The sequence below is a fragment of the Mus pahari genome, chromosome 1, assembly GCF_900095145.1.
Source record: "Mus pahari chromosome 1, PAHARI_EIJ_v1.1, whole genome shotgun sequence".
Taxonomy (NCBI): Eukaryota; Metazoa; Chordata; class Mammalia; order Rodentia; family Muridae; genus Mus; species Mus pahari.
In genome coordinates, this window is record NC_034590.1 from 112,359,755 (window position 1) to 112,383,777 (window position 24,023).

Genomic DNA, 24,023 nt, shown 5'->3' on the forward strand with positions numbered 1-24,023 from the left:
AGAGAGAGAGAGAGAGAGAGAGAGAGAGAGAGAGAGAGAGAGAGAGAGAGAGAAAGAGAGAGAAAATAAATAAATAAATAAATAAATAAATAAATAAATAAATTTTATTTTTTAATTAAAAAGAAAATAACCTTGAGCTTAGAATCAGAAAAAAAGGGGGGGCAGACAACTTCAGAAGTGTTACGGCCTGAATAATAATTTTGTCTTTGACTTGTGAAGGTCAGATCCTCTCAAATATGGTTAGATAATTGGTTTCTTCCAAGTCTGCAAGTCTCACACGACTTTAGTGACTTTATCCCTTGATGTTTTGTTCTTTCTGCTGCTATTCTAAATGAGATCATCATTTAGACCCCATTTCGGATTATTTACTACTAGCATATACAAATACGTTTGTCTTTTGCATACTGATTTATATCTGCCACATTGTTAAACATGTTAACTCATGCAACTGTTCATTGTCTTGTCTTGTTTCTGTGCCAAAAATACCTGAGAAAGTGACATAAAGAAGAACAGTTTCATTTAGGCTCACAGTTCAAGGGTATAGTCCATAATGACAGGGAAGGCATGGCTACAGCAATGTGATGCAGCTTGTCACATAACACCCACAATCAGGAAGCGGAGATAAACACTGATGCTCATCTCACGTTCTGATTTTTATTCAGTTTAGAACCCAAATGGGATGGTGCCACTCACTAAGTGTGGATGCCTGTAGGTATGTCCCACAGGAGATTTTAAACTTACCAGCACCCTGTCCTGGACTGCACCTTTTCCATCTTGCTGATCATGGGGAGAAATGCCAGACTGCTTTGTTCGTTTCATTTTGTTACATCTCTGACCTTGGTGGGTGAGGAGCCTTCAGTCTTCCTTGAGAACAGGCTCAGGACTTTTCTGGATCATCAGTTCTTCAGGACTTTTCTGGATCTTCAGTTCTTCCTCAGGTCTGGAGGACAAATCCCCTTCTATTGGTGCTGAATGAAGTATTTTATCCGGAGAGTTGTAGGGCTTGGAGAATAGAGGACAGCATTTCCTGTGTCTCTAGAGATGCTCACAAGAGTTTTGTCTGGCACTGCTTGGCCGTTTTTGGATGCTGAGCTCTTTCAATACACAGCTGTCTTACTCCCTGACCTGCATATGAATTTCTAGCAAGCAGAAGTGATGGTGACGGCCAACAAACCCTACAAGAGCAAGCCCTGCATAAACAGCCCAGTTTGGGGAGTCTTCATTTTAGGAAACTGAGAAATGAGAGTGGTTCTGCAACAAACTCCCCCTACCTCCTGCCAAATGCACACAGCGGGACTCCTCTGTGGAGTGAGTCACAAGACTCTGGGACTGGGCCAAAAAAGAGCTTGACCTTGACTTTCCCACAGGCCAGGCCCTGCTCCAAGTAACAAGGACACGTTGACCTTCTGTACTTAGAGACTCTCTGCAGCACTTCTGTCACACTTGGGGAAACTGAGAAGCCGGCACAAGTTCATACAGACAGGAGAATTGTAAGACAAGCCCTGGCTGGGAAGGACAGTTCTTCCCACCTTCCCACACCGGCTGGACCAGGGAAAGCGAAGAGAAACCTCCCATCCTGGGCTTGGGCTTCCTCCTTGTTCCCTAGCACAGCATATCTGCCTTCATCACTGTTTTCTTGAAACCCAGAGAAGAGAGTTTTTCAGGCTGAGCTAACCAGCGGGGACATTTTCTGATGCACTCTCTGGGTACCTACTTGGTTCCCCCATGTCCTTATAAGGGCAGCTGGCAGGATGTTAGGCAAGTCACTTAAGATGTGGTGCTCACAGGTGCAGGCTCTGCATGGCACCCCTCGTACTCTTGCAACCAGCCAGTCATCTCAACAAGTGTCCTGGAACCTATGAGATTTTTCCCTACCCCAACCCCTTCAATGGGAACAGAATGCAGCCTAAGTCTGCCTTCCACCTAACTCAGACCTGTCTGACCTTCTGCCTGTATCTGTTCCTGATCCAAGAGCTTCCTCACCCTGGAATGGTTCTCCCATCCCACAAGGCTTTTCAGGTGGGAGTCTGGATCCATATTAGCTCCTCTAAGACACATCGTGCAGGTCTAATGATATTGTGTGGCATTTCCCTGGGAAGATGCAACATGAACATCCATTCACTCTAGATAGGGAATTGGCAATAGACCAAAGAAAGATCCCACCAAAGTCCAACTTGGTAAACCAATGAGTTGATTTAGGTTACTTACAGGAGCATGGATGAGGGGTTACTTACAATATCAGAGACAACTCAAAGGGAGCTGTATCACCAAAAACCTTAGCATAGGTGATGGCTCACAAAAGCTGGAACCCTGGAGAATGGCACTTGAATAGGTCAAAGCATGGGCTGTCTTCCTAATTATATATCTTTAGAGAGGAAGGGACCTGTTAGTTTCAGGAACATCTAAAACTTGTTAGTTGTTCATTTCCTGAGTCTTAATACCTTCCCTCCAGAAAGGGATGTTTTAATTTGGAGGAAAACTGCTTTACAAAAAAATTCCCTACCATGATTGGTCAAACATCATGGAAACTCTCTCCATGGCATGTATGTGACCAGAACCTAGGGGCCCCAAAGAAGCAGTCTTGGTTCCTAGGCTGTCCATAGACCTTGGAACAGTTCCAGGAACACAATGGCATTCACTAAAACCCAGATGTATCACACAGTACATAAGCAAAACAACTGGCCCTGCATGACCTTCAATGTGTAACCCCACTTTAGGCATGAGGTATTCCCATCACTGGAGACAGTGGAGATCTGATGAGAAAGCAGGTGCCCATCTCTGCACATGCAAGAAGTATTCTTGCCCCCTTTTAAATAAAAAGAATCCTCAGAGACTCCCTCCTGGGGACTCAAATGACTTTTATTGTGATATCACTCCAGCATTTGGTGACTTGTGTTACTTTTATTGTGACACTACTTCAGCCTCCAAGAACTATGAATGTGGACATGATCCTTTACTGTAGCAGCTGTACCAGCCTGAAGCCAAAACAAATGCACAAATTAACTCTCAAGAAACCTACTAGCCTAGCAGAGTAGAGATAGCTCCACCCAGGCAGCTACTGGCCAATCATCAGGTTTACATGTAAAGTATACATAGTTCAAATTTTCGTCCTTCAGACAACTGGGCATGGTGTCCTAAACCTATAGTCTCAGCACGTAGGAAGCAGAAGTAGACAGAGCTCTGTTCCAGAGCTACACAGTGAGATTCTCATTCTCTCTCCCTCTTCCTCTCCCTCTCCACATGTATACTATAGCTATTCCTTTCCTTTGTTTACATATATGTGCATATCTATTCCCTTTTAAACATATTTCCAGTGTCCTATAGCCAGAGGGGTGCCAGGTGTGCTCTCCATAGGGAACATGTCCTTAACTGCTCAAAGATTTAAGAACATGGAGTGACCTGGAAAAGGCTGAGTCTTGGGAACTGGTCCTTCCATGGTTCCCAGTGAATCCCTGCTGATGAAACAGCCCCATTGCCCTTCAGTTTGGGGAAGGGAATGACAAGATTTCACAGGAATACCATCTATGGTGACAGCAGCCATTCCTCACCTGGGAAGGAAGCACCTCTACCCTCTGAATCTTTCCTCACTTCCTTATAATCCCAACTTTCAGGGAACCAGCCAGAGGATGGAGGATGGCACAGCCAGGATGGCATGAATATTTGATGGTGCCCCTGAGGGTTCTCTAGCCTCAAGACTGGCTAAAGACATTGGGTACACTATTGACCTTCCCAAGTGCAGCCCCCAGAACTGCAGCCAGGTACTCTCTCCATCTGTGAGATAGAGGATTAACAAGGCTACGAAGAATTCCATTCTAGACCTTCAGGCCCACGGAGTTGCTGACTGGGAGATCAATATACACAAAACATGCTAACTTTTAGGACTCTTTACTGTTGAGACACCTCCACTAGGGAGCCTCCGGGAAAGTCCAAGGCGTCCGAGTACAGGAGGAAGTAAGTGGGGCTTCTTTGGAGCAGTATCTTGTGGCCAGTTCTTAGTCGCGACCCAGAAGCCTGCCCCGAGGGTTGGGAACCCTTAGGAAACTTGGAGATTCATCCTGCGTACGCACAGTGCACCGAGGCCCCACGAACCAGCTGCACCAAGTTCCCGAACACTTACTCTGGGACTGAGGTGGCAGCATCCACCCAAGCACCCCTGGTCCGGGCACCCCGCGGGCGGGAGGCGGGGTCAGGGGCGGAGCGTTCACAGGGCGGGGCCTCGGAGGGGCGGGACCTAGCGGTCTATAAAGAGTGAGGAGCTCGGCGCGCGCCCGGTCCGAGCGAGCGCGTCCTTGCTTCAAAGCGATAGTGACTCTCGCGCCTCCAGCTAGGCCTCCAGCCCTTCTCTACCCTACGTCTCGTTCTCCGCACCGCAGTTCTCCGGCCCGCCAGCGCTCCAGGCTATCTGCCAGTCCCGGACCCCGGTACTGCGTCTCCATACCGCCCGCTCCAGGACCAATCCAAGCTCCGCAGGCCGCGCACCGCCATGGGGGTGGAGGGCTGCACCAAATGCATCAAATACCTGCTCTTCGTCTTCAATTTCGTCTTCTGGGTGAGCAGCCACTGGGGACAGGGCGCACCCCACGATAGCCAGGCTGGGCAGCGCGCTAGGCCCTGCTGAGAAGGCGCAGCGCAACCGCGAAGTTGCGGCGCCACCTGTGGGCTCCGTGCGCCGATCGGGGTCCTGGCGCCCCTCGCCAGCGGGTTGGGGCCGAGGGCTGAGCTTCCGGGCCTCGTCTCGAGGGGCTTCTGGGAACGGGAAATTAGGGGATCGCTGGCCTACCCCCTCTAAGTGCTGGGAACAGGTGCAAGAGCCTGCGGGCTAGAGCCAGGTAATCAATAGCCCTCAGCTATGAAGGGGGTACTCGCACCCTCCTGAACGTTGTTTTGGGGACCATCCTGCATCGCGAGCAGTGAGGGGGCTCGAGAAGGGCGGGATCTTGGCGCCCCGCCCCCATGAGCTCATCGTAGCCACCGCCCCTGGATAGGCGGCCTCGAAGTGGTGGGGGCACGCTCCGTACTTGCCTCGGAGACGTCAACCCCACTATTACTCCACCCTTGCTTACCCTCCAGATTGGTATTGCCACCCTGAGGGCTCGAGCTCCAGGCCTAGAGGGCAGGGTGGCCCGGGCCGCGTGCTGCTGCGCACGGTGCCCCAGTTCCTGACCACCCCCACCCCCATTCCCCCAGCTGCCCCTCCTCCTTGCCTGTCGTCTCCTGCACAGATTACAGCCCGGGCCTGACCCTGAGAGGAAGAGGGTATGCAGTTCTGAGTTGGTGAAGGCCAGGGTGGTGCAAAGATCTGGGGTCTGTACAAACCAGGAGTTTAGGATCTTTCATATATACAGGATCTAAGCTGGGCTCTCCACTTTGGAAAGAGGTGCATACCCATTTGGTCATCTTGGAAAGGAGACATGGGTATAGGAGGGTCTCCAAGTGTCCCTGGGTCCTGACTGTCTTCTCTACTGGGGAGTAGCCATTGGTGGTATGGGCTTCATTCCATTTCCTAACTGGGTTAGGAATGGGGAGTCTTAACAGACCTGCCTGCGGGCACTTGAGTGAGCAGTGCTGGCCACTCCTCTGGACACCCTCCCTGCTGCAGTGCACAGACTGCTGTTCCCACCACCCTCCTTCTCTGGAAGAAATGAGGTTATGCCAAGACAGTGTTTCTCTAAAGTTGTTCCTGGGAGGGCAGGTTTGCACAACTGCCCCTAGAGTGAGTGTGTTGGGCAGGGGACACCTGTTTTCCATTGAAGACTGCTGAAGATCCCAGGGTGGGTCAGGGTGGGGTGGAGGGGAATAAAACGTTGGGGATGGACAGGAACTGGACTGAACTCAGCCGTGGCTCTGTATGCTGCACACGGTGCTGCCGGGACCAAGATTGTCAGTCACTCCAGAGAAGGCACTCTTAAGGAGCAGCATGGGCGATGGGGTTGCTTTGCCCGGGCATGCCTTGGGGTCTTGACTGGGTAGCCATGTTGGATGGTGCTTGCCTACTCTGAACCATGCAAGGAGCTGAGCGCACCCCCAAGAAGTGTGTTATTCCCCCTCCCTTTATACCTCAGATGTGGGATGTCAGAATCCTGCAGGGTATTTCTTTTCTTTTTCTTTCTTTCTTTCTTTCTTTTTTTTTTTCCACCCACTTGATCCAAGCACTAGACCCTCAGACTCCCTGGAGTGCTGAGGCTGGGTGAGGCTCTCATTTCCCAGGCAGCTGGGGTGGAGTCCCAACATGTCCCTGGGGTCTCTATTGAGGCTCCAGGAAACGGTTCTGAAGCCTCTCCCTGCTCCCAGGGGCCTGCCTATTGACTGCAGAACAGTTAAAACTGTAGCCTTTCACAATCCCACGGACCTCTCCTCCCTACCCATGTTGGCCCCACAGTGGGTAGGGATATGGAGCAGAGCCAGGCTACAACTAGTGGACACCACCCTGGCAGAGGGACTTCTTCTGTGCCTCATGTGGCAAGGTTTGTCCTGTGGCTGATAGTTCCCTGGTGTCATGAAATTGAACTTTGAGGAGCCCCACCCCACCACTCTGGTCCTCAGTCTTCACTTCCACCCTCTAAAGTGGGAGTTCTTGGGGTCTCTGTCTCCTGGGATTGTGGGTAGACTAGCTAATGCACTCCAGAGTGGAGCAAGGGGCTTGGCGCAGAGAAGGCTCAGGAAATGGATGCTGGGCACAGTATCCAAAAGGGAGTGGGGCCAAAGGAAGCTGAGCAATGATGTCAGAAGGGCCTACGGAGGGGGCTGAGAGGTCCTTTGGGCCGTAGTGGGGGTGGGGGTGGGAGTGGGGGCTAAGAGCTCTAAGAAGGGAGATTTGGTTGACAGTAAATGTTTCGGTGGACACTTTTAAAAATTTCCAGTTTGAAGATTAAAGTGGTTTCTCTGTGGGAGGGGACATTCCGGGCACACTAGCCTGCCTGCTCTCACTCCCACCAGTCCTCCTTGGGCTTGATTTCAGAACCTGCATTGGGGCCAGCAGAGTCCTGGACTCCCAAGATATATGGGACAGGACACAAACCTGAAAGATGAGAGATGAGCATTAGAGACCATGTAAGATGCTCTCAGAAGCAGGGTGGTGACTCATCCCCTGAGACAGGTCTGGGATAAAGGGTCCAGTCTCCTGACTCCGGCTGGCAATAGGGCAGGAGAGCAGGGAATGACTTATCACCGTGCCAGCCTATGGCCTGGGTGGGTCTGTAGGAGCTTTGTGTGACAATGTCTCCATAGGAGTAGTCAGTTAAGGGGAAGAATCTTCACAGTGTTCCCCGACAGAACTGGCTGTTCCTCCAGCCTAAGGCTGCTGGTGGCCCCCGTCCAGTAGCCCAGGCAGCCAGACCCACCACAAAAGGCTGATTACAGCCTCTCAACTGGCATTTAATTCTCCAGACTGAACATGACTGTTGTGCTCGCTTGGGCAACACACATACGTGACTGTCTGTCACCTAGCGATCTGCTGGCTGCCTTCCGGCAGAGGGGCTCTAATTCTGTGGGCTCGGGGTGGAATAAGAACTTCCTGTGCCTAGTTTCACCGGTGGGAGAGCAGACTTCCCCTTGCTCCTGAGACTGTCTGCTCCGCCCGGCTTTGGGAAAGACAATCATTGGCCTGCAAAGGGGAAGTCTGTGGTTCATCCATGGGCTGGCTTCAAAAAAGGACATCCGAACAGTGGGGGCACAGAGCTAGAGCAAAGAAGTTGGAAGTCCCCTGGCAGCCTCTACTCTGGCTCCCACACACTGCGACCTCATAATAAGAGCCCCCACCCCATTCTTTCTGAACCCTTTAGGCATTCTCTCTGCACTTGCCTTCTCGCTCCGTCCTACCTCAAACGGGGCTTCTGCGGTGCTCTAGGAGCGCACCAACAACTGCCAACCTTGATTCCAGCACCCAGAGACCTGCCAAGGAGATGGGAACCTCAGTTATTAAGTCTCTAGACTTAGAGGCCAGCTGCCCAGGGTGAGAGCTGGCAGTCAATCATCCTTGTACACAAGAGAGGGCTCAGGTGCAGGTAGGGTGGGGAAGGGTTGTGGAGAAGTCCAGGTATCTGTGGCTCTGGCCCTGACACCAGGGAACCAAGTAGGACACGGTGTGAGTGTTGGGTGGCCCTGAGGTCCTATAGGTACCCGTTTTGTTCCTAGGACTGGTGCTAGAGAACCAGGTGTCCTGAGAACTGGCCTTTGGTAGCCTTCAACTGTTCAGTACTCTGACCTGGCATGCCAGTGACTGACTGTGACCCCTAGTACCTCCCCCACAAACACAAACAACAAACACACACACACACACAGAGAGAGAGAGAGAGAGAGAGAGAGAGAGAGAGAGAGAGAGAGAGAGAGAGAGAGAGAGAGAGAGAGAGAGAGAGAGAGAGAGAGAACACGAACTAGATCCAGTCTAAGCTACTTTCTCTAGTTAGCTGCAGGGTATAGGCTATGCCATTCAAAACTGTTTGGGAATCAACCTTTGAGGGAACTGTTCACAAGGGGTTGGCCAGTGAGCAGCTGGTGGTGGGCATCCTGGAATGGCTACCAAAGTAACTGCAAGGGGATGTTGGGAGAGGGCACCTGCCTTCCTTCATATGAGGTCTGGGGATGGCTTCAGGGCTGGGAGTGCGGGGGTGGGGTGCTTTAGAACCAGGGCACCCATAGTTTTATAGCCCCAAAGCACTGAGTTGGTAACCCAAGCCAAGAGCCTGGTTGCCAGGCAGCTTGGGCAGAAGCTGCTGGGTAACGGGGCCCCCGAGTGTCCTGTGTTTCCCTGGCACTATCTCTGGGATCACTCCATACATGATGATGTCAGCTTGGGTCATCAGAACTTTCTCAGGGTGGGTCTGTGGCATCCTATGACTCCTTTAGCTGTGCGTTCACCCGTGGTCGAGCATCAAAGTTGGCTCTGTATTGCAGCTCAACAGTGAGGTTCCAATGGTATTTAAAGATGTCTGGTGTGACGGGGTGCAGGAATGAGGAAGCCCAGGCCACCTGTCCTCCTCCTGAAGCCCATCCCTGAGCTCTGGAGTGGGACCTTGTGTTGCAAGGGTTTGTGGAGTATGACAAACACATACTGTGGAATGTAACGGGCATATCCTGTGGAATATGATAGGCATATACACTGTAGATTGTGACAGGCATATACTGTGGAGTGTGACAAGCATATACTGTGGAATATGACAGACATATTCTGTGAAGTATGACTGGCACATACTGTGAAGTATGACAGGCACATACTGTGGAGTGACAGACTTATACTGTAGATTGTGACAGGCATATACTGTGGAGTATGACAGGTACATACTGTGGAGAGTGACAGGCACATACTGTCACTGCCACCAACCCACTAGTGTTAACTCACCTTCTCACAACTTTTTTTTGTTTGTCTGTTTTCAAGGCAGAGCGTTTCTAGCCATCCTTGAACTCACTCTGTAGACCAGACTGGCCTCAAACTCAGATCCGCCTGCCTCTGCCTCCCAAGTGCCGAGATTAAAGGCCTGTGCCACCATCGCCTGGACTCTTGATTACTTTTCATGGCTAAAAATCCTCATCGTAGGATGGCCTTTGACCCTGGAAACAGTCTTCTCCTGTACTCTAGAGACCATGATAACAGCTCATTCAGCTCACCCAAAGTAACACTCGGCTGGGCTGTTATCAAACCCGTTGTGGGTGATAAGGGGACTGAGGTTCCAAGCAACTAGCTACCACAAGCGGAAGTAGTGGGATCGGATAGAACTACACTCCACTCTGCCACCATGTTCCATAGTCAAAATGGCCTGTAAGACCCTGCCAGCCCCACAACCTGACCTTGGGACAGAGGGCCATGCCTAGCCTGGAACAGATAGAAGCCTCTTGGCGCTTCTGGTGGTGATGCCAGAACTACATAGAGCTCTTCTACCCACTCTCAGTACCCTGCCTCCCTTTGTTCTTTTTTCTGGGTGCCAGGGCTCCCTCAGCCTCTGCAGCACTCATCTCTGGCAGACCGCTGTGGCGGGCTGGGTCCACAGTCTCCCTATGGGGTCTCATGAGACACTGGCTTTCCTAGAGGAGGGCAGGTGCAGGATAGGTGGGGAAGGTCCCTTCTAGCTTCCTCGCCTGAGAAGGAGCCATGTAGTCTGGCCCTGGAAGGGGCCCAGCTCGGTGGCCCAGCCCAATCTCTTGTACCTCAAGACAGCAGTATATTCTCCCATGTCCATGCCTGGGCCCTTCACACCGCCACCCCTAGCTTGTCAGTTGGGCCCCAGAGCTAGGCATTTGCTTTGCTGCCTATTTTTAGATGCTAGGACAGTGGCTTCCTGAGACGAGGGACCTTGTGAAAGGAACCATGCTTCCTGCCCAAGGCGAGGATTCCTGCCCCTCTCTCCAGCTTCCTTCCTGAGCTTCCTTTGGTAGACTAAGTCTTTACCTCTCCTAGGAAGACCTGAGCAAATTCCATTGTCTTTCAGAGAGGAATCTGGCCTTGTCCCCATCCTGCATGCCCCAGACCAGGCCCAGGACCACAGCTAGAGGGACAGCACCTTAATCAGCCGCTACCTAACCAATGCCCCTAAAGCCTGTCTGAGCCTCTTTACGCTGACTTACCCCAGCTGCCCAGGGTCTTCACAATCTCTGCCATCACAGGAGAGGTTCTTGGGCCCCTCAGCACCTCCGAATTGCTTAGTTGGGCGGGCACTTTGTGGTGCACCTTCTAGTTTACATCACGTACCCAGGAGGCTTTGAGTAAGCCCCAGCCCTGTCTACCTCTGCCTTTGGTTCTTCTCTTGAGGCACAAAGGGTAACTCAAAGGAACAAGCTGTTGTTACAGCCAGCCTCCTGGAGCATTTTAGGGTGCTTTGTGGTGACCATTCATACCTACCAAGCTGGTTTCAGGAGCCCTGTCCCTTCCTAGAGGACTTCATATGGGTAGCAATAAGAAGGCTTCAGAGAAGCCCCTATCTGAGGTCTGGCCAAGGCTGGGCAGTGGGCAGCTAGCACAGAGTAGAATGCTGTCCCAAGCCTGTACCCTTTCAGTTGCTTCTGGGAAACCACAAGAGCAGCCGGGCAGGGAACCAGCATGCTTGGCAGCTCCTCGTCTTGTTAAAGTTTGAGTCTGTTATGGATTAGCCCTTAAGAAGGAGGAAGCAACACAATCCTGTAGAGTCATGAATGCATCCTTTTGTGCCAGGGAAGGAGCTCCAGGAACCTGGACATGCCACCTGGGTGCTTCCCACCCCCACCTCTAAACAGAAGGTCTTTTAGGCTGCAGGAGCAGGTGGCAGGGCCACCTGGAGAAAGGAAGCTTTGGGCAGAGGTGTCTTAGAGCCCCTGAGTGGATTCAGGAAGAAATGCCAGGTTCTGCTTTGTGGATCACTTCCTCAGCTCTGTCAAGAGCTAAATACAGTGACATCACACTTAGCAGCCTGTGTGTATTACGTCCCCTGTTTACAAATGACGATAAGGGTGGAGGAGATAGAGATGGATTTGTGACACCCTAGCTCAGATATGACACAGGTAGAGGTTCAGGCCATCCTTACCCTCACCTGGGCCTCCATCTAATGGCACTACTCCATATTCCCATGGACATTGCACTCCTTTCTTTTCTTTTTTCTTTTTTTTTTTTTAAATGGGTGTGAGTGTTGCCCAGATTTTGCAGTTCATTCTGAACCTATGGTTCTGTAGACAAGGTGTATACATAATTGCTGCTAATCACCGGGACACCCCTATACCTTTCTTGGGCCTGGGGAATATACTTGAGCAGAGCCACTGATCCAGGGACTGTGGAGTGGAGTGGGGGTGGGGTAAGTAGCTTTCTGTAGCTGTGCTTGACATTTACACCCCCATGAAACTTAGCACCATCAGGAGAGTACCCTGGGTCCTTTGTGGTCCCCTTTATTCCACCTCACCCCAGAACTTCCATTGGGTTATCACTGTACTATCTTGAATGAACTTTGAATTCTGCTTTCATCTGATCAGGGTCAGAAGGCACCAGCTGCTTCATCTTCTATGTCCTCCTTTTGCTCCCCATGACTGAACTGTCTTCCATGCTGTCTCACAGGACTGTCTTTTCCCTGGAGATTTGTATTAGTCAGGGTTCTCTAGAGTCACAGAACTTACGGATAGTATCTATATAGTAAAGAAATTTATTGATGACTTACAGTCTGCAGTAAAATTCCCAACAATGGTTCAGTAGTAGCTGTGAATGGAAGTCCAAGTATCTAGCAGTTGCTGAGTCCCACCACCACAAGAAGGCGAAAGAGCGAGAACCAGACTCCCTTCTTCCAATGTCCTTATATGGTCNCCAGCAGAAGGTGTAGCCCAGATTAAAGGTGCGTGCCACCACACCTTTAACTGATGACTTTGAACTCGGAGATCTCACTGTCTTGATCTTCTAGAATCAATAGCCACTGTGTCTCAAGATCTCCACACCAAGATCCAGATCAGAAACTTCTATCTCCCAGCCTCCAGATTAGGGTCACTGGTGAGCCTTCCAATTCTGGATTGTAGTCCATTCCAAATATAGTCAAGTTGACAACCAGGAATAGCCACTACAAGATTCTACCATGCGATGGACCCAGGGCCTGTGCATTCAATGATCGGGGGACATATGGACTGCTCTAGGTTGGGGAACATGCACACATGAGCATAAAGCCTGAGGTGCAAGGCTGGCTGTGGTAAGTGGGAGGCGCTAGCTAACTCTCTCAGAAACAAACTTCAGAACTGCTCTCCAGTGCAGAAACACCACCTCACCCCACCCTCTAGCACCGGGTGGCAATTTAGGGGTAGATTCATAATCTCCCTGTGGCCTTGTGATGTCAGGAGGGTACCCTCAGCCAGTACTTGCATGCCCTCTGTGTGTGTGTATTATCTTATGAAACATGAGTGGTGTAGCTCTCCTACCACAGAGTCTTGGAAGCTCCTCATCTCTTTTGGTTATGCTAATTACATTTTGAAGCTGAGTTTCCTTTCCAGCCTCTGACTCCTTGAAGACCCTTGTCCCACCTTCCTGGGCCCCTTACTTTTCCCAGAACTCCCTCTACCTCTCCCTAGAGCAGCAGGATAGACAGTCACTTTGCTGGACGAAGCCATCTCAGTGCCTGGCATTCCTTCCCACTCAGCTCTGATTGCCCCTGGGACAATGGGGTGAGTGGCCAAGTCCCCATTCCCAGATGCCTTGCCTACCCCCGCCCCAGTCTGGCCTCTCTTCTGATTGACAGTCACAGATCCTTAACTTCCCCCCCCCCCAAATTCAGGCCTGTCAGTTAAGTAAGTAAAAATGTCCAAAGACTTTTCCAAAGTTAACTTCCTCATCCCACCTCTTTCATAAAACCTGGCTGTAAGTGATGGCTCGGCCAGACACCCACATTAGCAGCATCTGGGGCTCTGCTGAACAGCATGTCTCATCCCCTTTTGCCTCCCAGCTCACAGACAATATTCCCTTACCATTAGAGAAGCCAGAGTCAGGCGTGGTTGCATGCTCAGCTGTTTTTACAGGTAAGCATACAGACTGAGGAAGGCAAGGTGACCCACCAGCTGCCCCTCAGTCTCTGTGACCATCAGGGTTTGTCACCAGGGTCATGTTACCACTGAGGGAAGGATGGAGAACAGGTGTGCCACCTGGTTCTCCTGCCCTGGGACATCTCAGAGCAGCCTCTGGACCAGTTCTTAAACAAAATATAGGATGTTTAAAAGCTGCGAAAGAAGCCTGGTTACCAGGGCAACTCAGGCCCGTCACCTCCTCCCCTCAAGTCAGGTTAGGAGGAGTCTGGCACAGTACTGCCTGTTGGAGCTCATGCCATGCCCCATCCTCCTGCTTCTGTTGCCCAAGCTGATGTGAGGTTCTTAAGGGCAGATGGATAGAGCTGTCAGTGTAATATGCTGAAAGTTCCGGGATCCCCGGCATCGCGAGGGCCGTTACATGTGAAGCCACCATCAGAGTCTCAGCCTTCATGCCATTTATGGTTTGGGCAACAGGTGCCCCGTGTGACTTTGATTGCTGTATCACACACCCTCTTCTCTCAGGCCCTGGTGGAGGTTGGGGGCTCATCCCTCCTGGATTGGAGTGTGAAAACGGAATTAAGCACTTAAAGAGGAGTCTGAGAAACTGAGAAAGAAGGGGTGGGGTAGAGGGTGATGGTGATCAAGAGAAAGTACCCCTGCCCCAGCTTCCTCTCTGAGGGTTAAGCAGCAGACAAGATCCTAGGGTAGAAGAAGGTAGGTGGGTCCCCTAGGTCTTCTTTCCTGAGCCAGCCTGCTTGCAAATTTCCCCAGAGCTTTCTTAAGCTTGTGTTCTGGCCTGGATCCCCAGAGTGAAGAGCGGACATTTTTTATCAGGCCCATGTTTTGGTTTCTATTTGCTGTCTCTGCTGGGGAGTGCCACTGACCCTTCAAGAAGAGGAGACCTGGCAGTGGGGAGGAGACTGCCTCCCTTGGCCTGTTCTTAGGTCCAACTTCTACTCCCAGGCACCTGCTTCTCTCTGAGGGGCCTGGTGACATCACATGGTCACCCCTCTCCTCCTGGCAGGGAGAACTTGGTGTCTCCACCACAGAGTTCCCAGGTGGGACCCAGAGTACCCTACCTGAAGCAGTGTCTAAACAATCACAGGACTGTTGGGACAGGGTACCAGAGGAGAGCCCACCAGCATCCCGAGTGGCTGGAGCTCACTGTGGCCATGTCTCAGGTAAACATGTTGCATAGTTGTTCAGTCTGTGACAGTAGAGGGAAAATGTTCCCTGCTGATTTTGGAGAGAAGGTTTCATATAGCCCAGGCTAGTCTCAAACTCACATGACCTTGAATTCCTGGTCCTCCTGCCTCTGCCTCTCAAGTGCTGGGATGACAAACAATTGCTACCAAATCCTATGTGGTACTGGGGATTAAACCCAGGGCTCCCTACATGCCAAAGTGCTCTTATCAACTGAGCTATGTTTTCAGACCAAACCTTCTTGTATATGTCTTGCACTATTGGAGGTACACTTGAACTCTGTTCTGGAGTTACAACGAAGAGGAGCTGGTGGGACCCAGGGCTCAGTGGCAGTGGCTCAGACAACGTGCAGACCCATGCACCTGGTTGGCATCTGGCTCCACAACTGGAAGTGAGGGCTCTGCATGATAAGCATTGTAGGCTTCCATTGCCCCCAGTGATCTGGCCTCTATATAACATTGTTCCTGATTTTCTTTTTCTTTTTTTTTCTTTTTTTTTTTCTAGCTGGCTGGAGGCGTGATCCTAGGTGTAGCTCTGTGGTTGCGCCATGATCCACAGACCACCAGCCTGCTGTACCTGGAACTGGGAAACAAACCAGCACCCAGCACCTTCTATGTGGGTGAGTACCAAGGAGACAGGGTCTAGTCACAAGTGCACAACAGTCAGGGACGACTTCCAAGAAGAGGCTGATGGTCCAAATCTGGTGGGTGAGGCGTTAGAACTGGGAGTGGCCTAGGCCTAGTATGAGCTGGGTAGGGAGGCTGCCTATAAGAGGAGAATGGGTTGGCTATGGTGCTACTGGGGACCCCACAGATCTGAGACTAGGCTAGGCAGAAAGGAAGCAACAGGGGTGGGGCAGGGGCCTTGTAGGACCTTGCTTATTTTAACATGGGCATTTCTAGTGAACCTCCCTGGGCAGGGTGGGGCTGGATGCCTGGGCTAGCAACAGCTGAGGCCCCAGTAGTCCTGAGTTGGGGAGGGCTAGACACTGGGCGGACAGTGGATGACTCAGACACCCCACCCCACCCCGCCCCACCCCCACCAGCACACAGCCCAGACTGCTACACCTGCCTTATTTGGCTGTCTGTGGGGACTGAGCACCCTCCCTCCCAAGCAGGAAGATGGCTCTTGTGCTGTTCTGCTCTATGCTCTTGGCAGTAGTGTAGTAACACTGTGCTGAAGGAGGAAACTTTCCTCTTTCCTCCTTGGAAGAGGGACCCGGTGTCCTGAGAACTGAAGAAGTATTTGGAGATGTCTTTACCCTTCTGAAGCTCCTACCTTCATCAGGGGTCTGATGTGGATCTTCCTCCTCCTCCTGTGGAGCCTAGGAGGGGCTTGGGAGGCATGCTGGAGGCTGAGTGGGGGACCAGGAGGTCTGAAATATTCCCCCTTTCTGCCCCAGTGCCCCAGAGCAGACAGGGCTTTGGCATGGCTCGCTCTGTTTCCTTCCTCCCTATACTCTGCCCACAGACTTAGCATGGGTAAAATAGACAGCAGTGGAGTCCAGGCAATATGGGCAGGGGCAGAACCTGGTCTCCTTTGAGGAAAGCCATGAGGGGTAGCAGTTTTCAGGTGTGGTTGTTAGTAGGGAAGGGCCCACACTAGCTAACCCTCCTTCTATTTGGTACCTTCAGAGGAGGAGGAGGATACCCTCCAGCTCATATAGAAACTGGATTGTGTAGCAACTGGTATGGGCATCTTCACAAGGGAGATCTGGGAACTAGAGACAGACAGGGGTAGGACTGGCTGGTGGGCCCTCCACAAGGGGAAGACTGTGCTCTCACTCTGCACTGGTATGGCAGGAGAGGCTGGGTACCCTGCAGAGCCCAGATAGGGTGGTTAGGAAGCAGGCCTCTATCCTCATGCTCTCATAATAGTCTACACCAGGCTCCAGTTCCAGAGCTGCTCAGCCACCTGCCTATCTGGTTATGGCCTCTTGGGTACTGGGGAAATAGGGACTGGACCGTGTAGCAGGTTGGGTGCTGGACAGCAAGGCCCATGACCTATGGGTAGAAGCTACTCTGACTGCTGTGTCCCTGGCCAATCTCAATTGGCTTTCTGGAGCTGCCCCTGTACTGAGTCCCTCTAGGAGCAGATGTGGCCCTGAAAAAGGTGTCTTGTCTAGTGCTTAAGAGAGTTCATTCAGAGCTTGCTAAACATCCCAGACAGCACCACAGGGGCTTCAGATGAGACATGTGCTAGACATAGAGGGTGCCTAGGGTGCCCTGTATGCATCCTCCTGTTGAGACAGAGCCTACACCTCGTTGTGAGGTTGGGGTTTCAGGGCCTGACAACTGGGGTGCTCCTCCAGTTGGGAGGGAGGCAAGGGGGAAAACAGTTTCTGGGCAGCCCTGGTGGGAGGCTTTCCCTGAACCAGACGTGTTTAGTGAGGCCAAAGGATCTGGCCTATTTTTAAGTCTGGCAGCAGGTCCAGGCCATGGAGCCTTCTCTTCTGGTCTGGCCAGGCAGGGGACAATGGGCCTGACTTTGTGCAAGGAAGCTTGGCCTGCCCTGCAATGTTGCTGTGGAGACTGGGGGATGGGCTACTTCTACTGAGGGACCAAGAGATGGAGGGCTCATCAGAGACACAGTGGCTTTCCCAGGGGCAGAGGAGGTACTGTGGGCACTGAGGCAGGGACATGGCCCAGTTGGTGCCTCATGGGATACAGTGCTCCCCTGTAAACTCACAGCCCAGCCAGTGGCAGACGTTGGATTTTCTGTTTAAGCTTCCCCTGTCATTCTGTTAGCCATTCACCCACCCACAGGTTCCTGTCCTTAGAGTGAGGTGAGCCGAACACTTGTACACCAGTGATCCTGAGCTGAGGTGCCTGGCGTTGGTTACTGCCATAGCTTACCCTTGACCCTTGACTTCACACTCACTGAGTATTGGGAGTCTTGGGCATCGGCCCCTGACACCGAAGCCACTTCCTCATTTCATGCACTGAAGCGGGTAGTCGGTCTCAGCCCTCTACAGTTTGTGCTGAGGGTTCCAGTTCTCAGGTGCAGGTGGTGGGAGATTGGCTCCAGAGCAGAGAATACCTATAAAATGGAGATCACTCATGTTCTCTGGGCACTGAATTGCTGTTTTGCCCCCTGGTGACAGTGGCAGCTCCTCCAGCAGCACATGGAGGCACAAACGGCGCACATTGCTAACCTCTGCCTGTTGTGGTTGTGAGTTAGGTCTTCCTGTCTCGGGCAGTGATGCATGCAGCCTGCTCACTCAGGTCTTCCCCTCTCCAGGCATCTACATTCTCATTGCTGTGGGAGCTGTGATGATGTTCGTAGGCTTCCTGGGGTGCTATGGGGCCATCCAGGAGTCCCAGTGTCTGCTGGGGACGGTAAGTAGAAAGGGCTGAAGGGCTGAAGGGCTGGGGAGCAGGGTTTCTAGCAACTTATATGTCTTCCCCGAGGTTTTGGTTTTCCTATGGGCTTGATTTCCATTGAATCTGAGTATGAATATGCATGTTAGAAAAGGGGTTTCTGTTTTAAAAAGCATAAACTCCAGAAGGGTGTCTCACCCCTAAAGCCAGCCTTAGTGTTCCTGGCCACACTAGCTACTGGTGAAGCTGAATCCCAGATGTGCCTTCTGGAGCCTGGCTAGCCTGGGAGGGAGGCCCTGCCAGTATCGAAAGCTGGGGAAATGCAGCACACTTCATAGCATAACCTTCCTATGGATGTAGGATAAAGGAGGTGAGGAGACCAGAGTTAGGCTTGGGGAGTGTCTTGTTGCATGTGCCTCAGTGAAGGCTGTGGACACTTGGATTTGTCAACTGCATTTCTACACCAGCCACATCCTGCAGAATAGGAAGCAAGGTGAGGCCATGAGAACTTGGACATCTCAGCTCAGGGCTGTATCAAGCTCTTGTCTCTCAATGGCTCTGTGTGGCTCATGCTTAATCAGGACATGGTTGGTGGATATGACCCTTGGCACATAGTTGTTGGTCATGTGGGCTAGGCCTGGGCTTGCTGGTCAAGGCTCTGACCTCTTCTTTCCCCTAGTTCTTCACCTGCCTTGTGATCCTGTTTGCCTGTGAGGTGGCTGCAGGCATCTGGGGCTTCGTAAACAAAGACCAGGTAAGCCTAAGTTCACTGGGGCGGGAGATATGCCCTCTGCCCGCCAACAGATGTGGGTTGCTCTGCGCCCATAGTTATAGGGTGCTTTTTGAATTTCTTGGGCCTGCTGCTTGGGTGAGGGCAGGGTCTTGGGAGCTCAATGGAAGAGGTGACATCAGGCTGAGCCCATCAGGGGAAGCTGAGTGCTCTTGGGCGTAGCCCCGACACTGCATGTGACTATGATTCTCCCCCAGATCGCCAAGGATGTGAAGCAGTTCTATGACCAGGCCCTTCAGCAGGCTGTAATGGATGATGATGCCAACAATGCCAAGGCTGTGGTGAAGACTTTCCATGAGACGGTACAGCTAGGCTCAAGCAGGGGGGCAAGCTGTGGGGTCCCTGGTGTGTGAGGGCATGGGTTGCCTTTCTTCCCAACACAACAGGGCCTGGGAAAGGGTCTACTCTGTGATTTGTGGGTCCTCAGGTAGGAATCTAATGGGCCTCATTTTCCCAGGGGTTTGAAGGAACAGGGCTCCTGTGCAGAGTGACAGCTCCCAAGCGTATTTTGGGGTGACGGTGCGCTGTGTGCTTGACCTTTCTCATGTCTCCTAAAGCTCCAAAATTGACAGTTTTGTTCTTGGTCTCTGCAGCTCAACTGTTGTGGCTCCAACGCACTGACCACACTGACTACCACCATACTGAGGAACAGCCTGTGTCCCTCAGGCGGCAACATACTCACCCCCTTACTGCAGGTAGCATGGAGTGGGCGTGGGGAGCGTATCCTGGGTGGTCGGTAGGGTGATGTGACCAATCAGGAAGATCAGCACTTTGAGCAAGACCTCAGAAGGCCCATAGACCATCTCAATCACTGGGATACAGGGTCCTGACAGTTTGGGTTAGCCCCTGCACCATCCCAGGAAACTGTTCTCTTGAGTGGTCCCTCATACACTGGTGACCCTAGGGTGGCAGTGAGGTCGAAAACACTCCCCTGTGACAAGAGAAGGCCGTAGGCAGCAGGTCCATGTGTTTTAAATTTATTTTTGGGTGGAAGATAAGCTGTGATACATAGACCCTGTCACTGAGTAGGGTGGTGGCTGTGACTTAGCCGATGGTTAACCACCCTCTTGCCATCCCTGCAGGAAGATTGTCATCAGAAAATTGATGAGCTCTTTTCTGGGAAGCTGTACCTCATCGGAATTGCCGCCATTGTGGTAGCTGTCATTATGGTAAGCACAGGGCCTCTGTTGGGTGGGTGGGATCCTTCCCAGGGCCTTAGGTACTGACTCTGCCCCTCCCTCCTGCAGATCTTCGAGATGATTCTAAGCATGGTGCTGTGCTGTGGCATCCGGAACAGCTCCGTGTACTGAGGCCCTTTGCATTGCACCAGAGGATCCCTGGAGTGACCAGAGGCCACCTTGGGGGACATGGCCTGTGTATATAATATTTCTGTATTACTCTGCTACACTTAGTCTTTTTACTTTTGAGGGTTTTTTTTTTTTTTTTTTTGTCCTGAACTTTTCCTGTTACCTTTTGGGAGCTGACATCACACATGGGTGGCATATGTGGGATGTAGGGGTGGAACTGTCCCTGGCTTGCAGGTCCATGTAGGTCTGGGACCCCTGGAGAGTTCTGCTTGCTGAGCCAAACCTCCTCTACAGCTACTTGCTCAGAGGCTTTGTAGCCTAGCTAGAGGGCCATGCCCACCCACCCACTCTGCCCACTGTGGGTCACATCGCTCATATCTTTTTAATCCTTGTCCCTTTCCTGCCTCCATTTCAAGAGCTGGGTTTGTAAGCCCTCTTATGCCTTCAATGCACTTATTCTTTCTAACGTGTCACCTTCAACTGTAATTAAATCTTGAAACAGTCATTTAATAAAGGAGGAAAAAAAAAATCAGGCATGCTAATGGGACTGCCAGACCTCTTCCTGTGCCAGCGGGGTCAGAGACCTGGCTCATCAGCTCTGAACTTTGCCAGGTACAGGGTGAGCAGGTCCAATAGAGGCTGTGGAACACAGTGGGTGGGGAGGGCTGGGACCCTGGGAGCACTCCATATGGGTCCTCCCTCATTTGTACCTCCTGGTACTGGGAGCTCAATGCTGACCTTACACCACCAGCCTTGACCTCATTTCCACTCATCTGTTGGACATGGCAGGTCAGGCTGAGTCGGGTAGGAGGAGCCACCTAAGCAGGGGAATGCAACACAGAATGTTGGAGATAAGCTGCAAGAACACCCTCCCTTTGAGGGCAAGACAGTAAAGGTTAGACCATTACCCCATCCATCCCAAGGAAAGATTCCACGGAGCTGGGTGGCTTTGGCTTGTGTCTCAAGAAGTAGAAGGCAAGATGGCAGTCCACTTACCCCTGTGAACTGAGGATCAGGCTAAGCCACCTCCCGGACACCGGGGGCAGCCACCACTGTCTCTTTCCCTTTGACTCCTGTCTGCACCCCTCCCCCAGGCTGCTGGCATAGTTAATTGGCCACTAGAGGAGAGACGCCCTAGCCAAGATTCAAGGCCCAGCTTCTAGCAGCCTCCCAGTAGGCTTATTTGTCGGTGAACCCCAAGCTTGTACTAGGACATTCTAGGTCTCCTCCACCTCTACCTCCCACGCCTGTGCAACCTGTTCCGTGCTTGGTTGGCTTCTGGCCTGAGGAGCCCTTTATATCCTATGTTGTGAGGCCCATGGACACCGGGCCAAGGCTACTGGAGGCCTGCTGCACAGCTTCAAGAGCATAGGGAAAGAGGGGAGCATGCAGCAGCCCCGGGGATCCTCAGACTCTGGTCCCTAAGGATGCAAGAAAAGAGCCCCAGGCCTGGGGGAGGATTATGTGTGGCCTTGAAATTGTAGGGTCGGCGTCCAGCAACTAAAGCGTCCGTTCCTGCGTCAGGAAGCACAGCCAGGCAGAGCCCAGGGTAGCGGCCTCGAATCTCTGAAGCCCTAACCAACCTACCCTGGGGACCACTACGTCTCTTCGTGCCAAGAGCCAACCAGGACCTTGGCCCCGCCTCACTCCAGAAAGCCAACAAAGCACAAGACCCGCACCACTTCCGCCCAGGGCCGGAAATGTCTAGGAAAGTGGCGCTCACAGTGCGTGCTGACGCACTTCCTCCTCATGTCCCGGCCCGGGCGACTTCCGACAGGCGACGGGGCAGGCCTCAACCCTTTGCGATTGGCAGTTAGCCCTGGAGTATTGTGGGAATCGTGGCTCCGCCTTTTCCCCTTTCGTCATTTCTGGGTGGCTTTCCGTGTGCGCTCCGGTCTTCTGGATGGCACGCTTGTTAGGGTTACAAGTCCCGGCAGGCATTAGGCAGGAACCCATTGCCTTCTGGGAGTTGTAGTTTCTCGGGCGCTGAAGCCATGAAAATCTGCTAGCCCGAGACTCGGTTTCCCAGGAACCCGAGCGAGATTGGACAGGACCGAATCCCGGGGAACTGGCGGGACGCTGCAGGAAAGGCGGCAGGGTATTGAAGCGGGTACGGACGCTGGAACGGTGAGCACTGGCCTCCCTAAGGCCGCGGCCAGGGCCTTCCCGTGCCTGTTTCTGCGAGCCCTCCGTCCGGACCCGGGTGGCGCCTGCCGTGTGTACCCAGAGAGGCTGCGCTTTACTGAGAGCCCGTGATGGGACGAGCAGCTGATGGAGATCTCCTGTCACCAGCATCTCCCAGCGCTCATCTATTGTATGTCCACACTGTTATGATCTCATGGTTGACTCTCTCCTTAACCCCACCTAACCTGCAGCTCCTGTATCTGTGCGCGCTAGGATACCCTTTAACCACCCAGCTTCGCGAGGCCTCTCGTCCGGCTGTGAGTAGAGGCACTTGGCACACAGTGGAGGTGAAAGACGGGAGCCTGGGAGGACGGGAGGGGTGCGGCCTTAAATAACACCCCTCACGGCGGAACTGGGACTGCTTCGCTACAGGTGGGACGGGTGTCAGGTCGTATGGCGGAGACAGAGGCTGGCCTGGAGGCTGAGGAACCCACCGAGGATGACACCCTGCCTTCTGACACCGTCTCCCTCAGCGACTCGGACTCTGACCTTAGTTTACCTAGTGGTGTGGAGGTCCAAGTATTGTCCCCAGAGAGGCTTTCCGGGGAGGGCCAGGAGGACTCCGGCCCTGATGACCCTCCCTCGCCCCCCACGGGCACCCTCACCACTGCAGTGCAACCGTTCCACCTCCGAGGCATGAGCTCCACCTTCTCCCAGCGCAGCCACAGCATCTTTGATTGTCTGGAGAGTGCGGCCCGGCAGGCACCGCCCTCTGCTCCCCAAACCAGTGTGAGTGACAATGGCAGCTTCAGGCGGCCTGTGACTCCCCCAAGTCAGACTCCAGCAAGGAGCCTGAGCAGAGTGCATGGGAGCACTGGCCCGACCAGGGTACCCCCTGTCCCTGACTATGTGTCACACCCTGAGCGTTGGACCAAATACAGCCTGGAAGATGTGTCCGAAGCCAGTGAGCAGAGCAATCGTGATGCTGCCTTGGCCTTCCTGAGCTCTCGAAGCCAGGCGTCCCCCACAGACTATGTACCTTCTTTCAACCAGAACCCCTCTAGCTGTGGGGAGGGAAGAGTGGTCTTCACCAAACCAGTGAGGGGCAGTGAGACTAGGGCTGAGAGGAAGAGGGTCCTAAAGAAGGGGGTTGTGTCAGGTGCTGGGGGTGAGGCCGCTGTGGAGCTAGCCCATCTCGCCGGACCTGAGGCTGAGGAATGGAGTGGCCACCAGGGACAGCCAGAGGTGGTGGTACCTTCAGAAGCTGCCCATCCTGAGTCCTCATCAGGCCCCATAGGTATGAAGGCTGTTGGTTTCCATGGCAGCAAGAAGCGGAGCAGAGACCACTTCCGGAACAGGGACAGTAACCCCGAGGGGCCAGGGTCTGAGAGAGGACCCTCAGTTTGACTGCAGAGCTGTCACTCCACCCCTCACCTGCTAGTACAGGTGGGAAGGTGTGGACTTTCTGTATAGTAGGGGGATGTTTACAGCAGCTTTGGCAGAGATTGTGGGAATTGTGGGTCAGGGGACCTCGAAGGCCTTTGTGCCCCAGTGTTTAGGATGAATAATAAAAATCTGGAATATTTCTTGAATTTTGTGGATTTTTCTGGGCCCCACTCAAGAGTTCTGTCCAAACAGTCCGGGGCAGCCGACTACAGGACTGCATCTCTAGCAGCCTCACCTTGCCTTCCCCACTCGAGTGAGGTTTGCCATGGTCATTTACATTTGTCACTGATGAACCTACCCAGAGGGACTGGGCTCCTAGCTGTGTTCAGCCTTGTGCCTGTGATGCTAGTGCATGAGCATAATCTGCACACCCCACCCCAC

At 52.6% G+C, this 24,023-nt stretch overlaps 2 protein-coding genes and 1 long non-coding RNA gene across 7 annotated transcripts in view; 2 read left to right on the forward strand and 1 right to left on the reverse strand.

Annotated features, from left to right (window-relative positions):
- Window positions 1–4,267, reverse strand: part of LOC115063647 — a 20,717-nt gene extending 16,450 nt beyond the window's left edge. The window contains exon 1 of the long non-coding RNA XR_003843533.1: window positions 742–4,267. This is a non-coding gene — a long non-coding RNA (uncharacterized LOC115063647). The remainder of the gene's footprint in view (window positions 1–741) is intronic.
- Cd81 (CD81 molecule) lies at window positions 4,242–20,614 on the forward strand. The gene is made up of 8 exons (XM_021200660.2): window positions 4,242–4,549; window positions 15,160–15,274; window positions 17,896–17,993; window positions 18,655–18,729; window positions 18,963–19,067; window positions 19,359–19,460; window positions 19,848–19,934; window positions 20,013–20,614. Exons 1-8 carry the CDS (start codon window positions 4,484–4,486, stop codon window positions 20,073–20,075), a joined length of 711 nt encoding a protein of 236 aa, XP_021056319.1. The 5' UTR covers window positions 4,242–4,483; the 3' UTR covers window positions 20,076–20,614.
- Window positions 20,615–20,642: 28 nt separating this feature from the next.
- Tssc4 (tumor suppressing subtransferable candidate 4) lies at window positions 20,643–23,783 on the forward strand. Of its 5 annotated transcripts, none has more exons than XM_029537120.1 (3): window positions 20,643–20,691; window positions 20,862–22,543; window positions 22,629–23,783. In XM_029537120.1, the coding sequence occupies exons 2-3, from the start codon at window positions 22,328–22,330 to the stop codon at window positions 23,601–23,603; spliced, it is 1,191 nt and encodes a 396-aa protein (XP_029392980.1). In that variant the 5' UTR covers window positions 20,643–20,691; window positions 20,862–22,327; the 3' UTR covers window positions 23,604–23,783. The 5 variants fall into 5 exon arrangements, with proteins under 5 accessions (XP_029392980.1, XP_021058880.1, XP_021058875.1 ...); XM_021203221.2 differs by lacking the exon at window positions 20,643–20,691 and having other exon boundaries at window positions 20,714–22,199; window positions 22,448–22,543; XM_021203216.2 differs by lacking the exon at window positions 20,643–20,691 and having other exon boundaries at window positions 20,714–22,199; window positions 22,448–22,513.
- The last annotated feature ends 240 nt before the right edge of the window (window positions 23,784–24,023 follow it).

Excerpts from the sequence above, each read along its gene's own strand:
- Cd81 (XM_021200660.2), top strand. The coding sequence starts at position 4,484 with ATGGGGGTGGAGGGCTGCACCAAATGCATCAAATACCTGCTCTTCGTC. Across the intron at positions 19,461-19,847 it reads TACTCACCCCCTTACTGCAG|GAAGATTGTCATCAGAAAAT; the intron begins GTAGCATGGAGT and ends CCATCCCTGCAG. Across the intron at positions 19,935-20,012 it reads TTGTGGTAGCTGTCATTATG|ATCTTCGAGATGATTCTAAG; the intron begins GTAAGCACAGGG and ends TCCCTCCTGCAG.
- Tssc4 (XM_029537120.1), top strand. The coding sequence starts at position 22,328 with ATGGGACGAGCAGCTGATGGAGATCTCCTGTCACCAGCATCTCCCAGC. Across the intron at positions 22,544-22,628 it reads GCACTTGGCACACAGTGGAG|GTGGGACGGGTGTCAGGTCG; the intron begins GTGAAAGACGGG and ends GCTTCGCTACAG.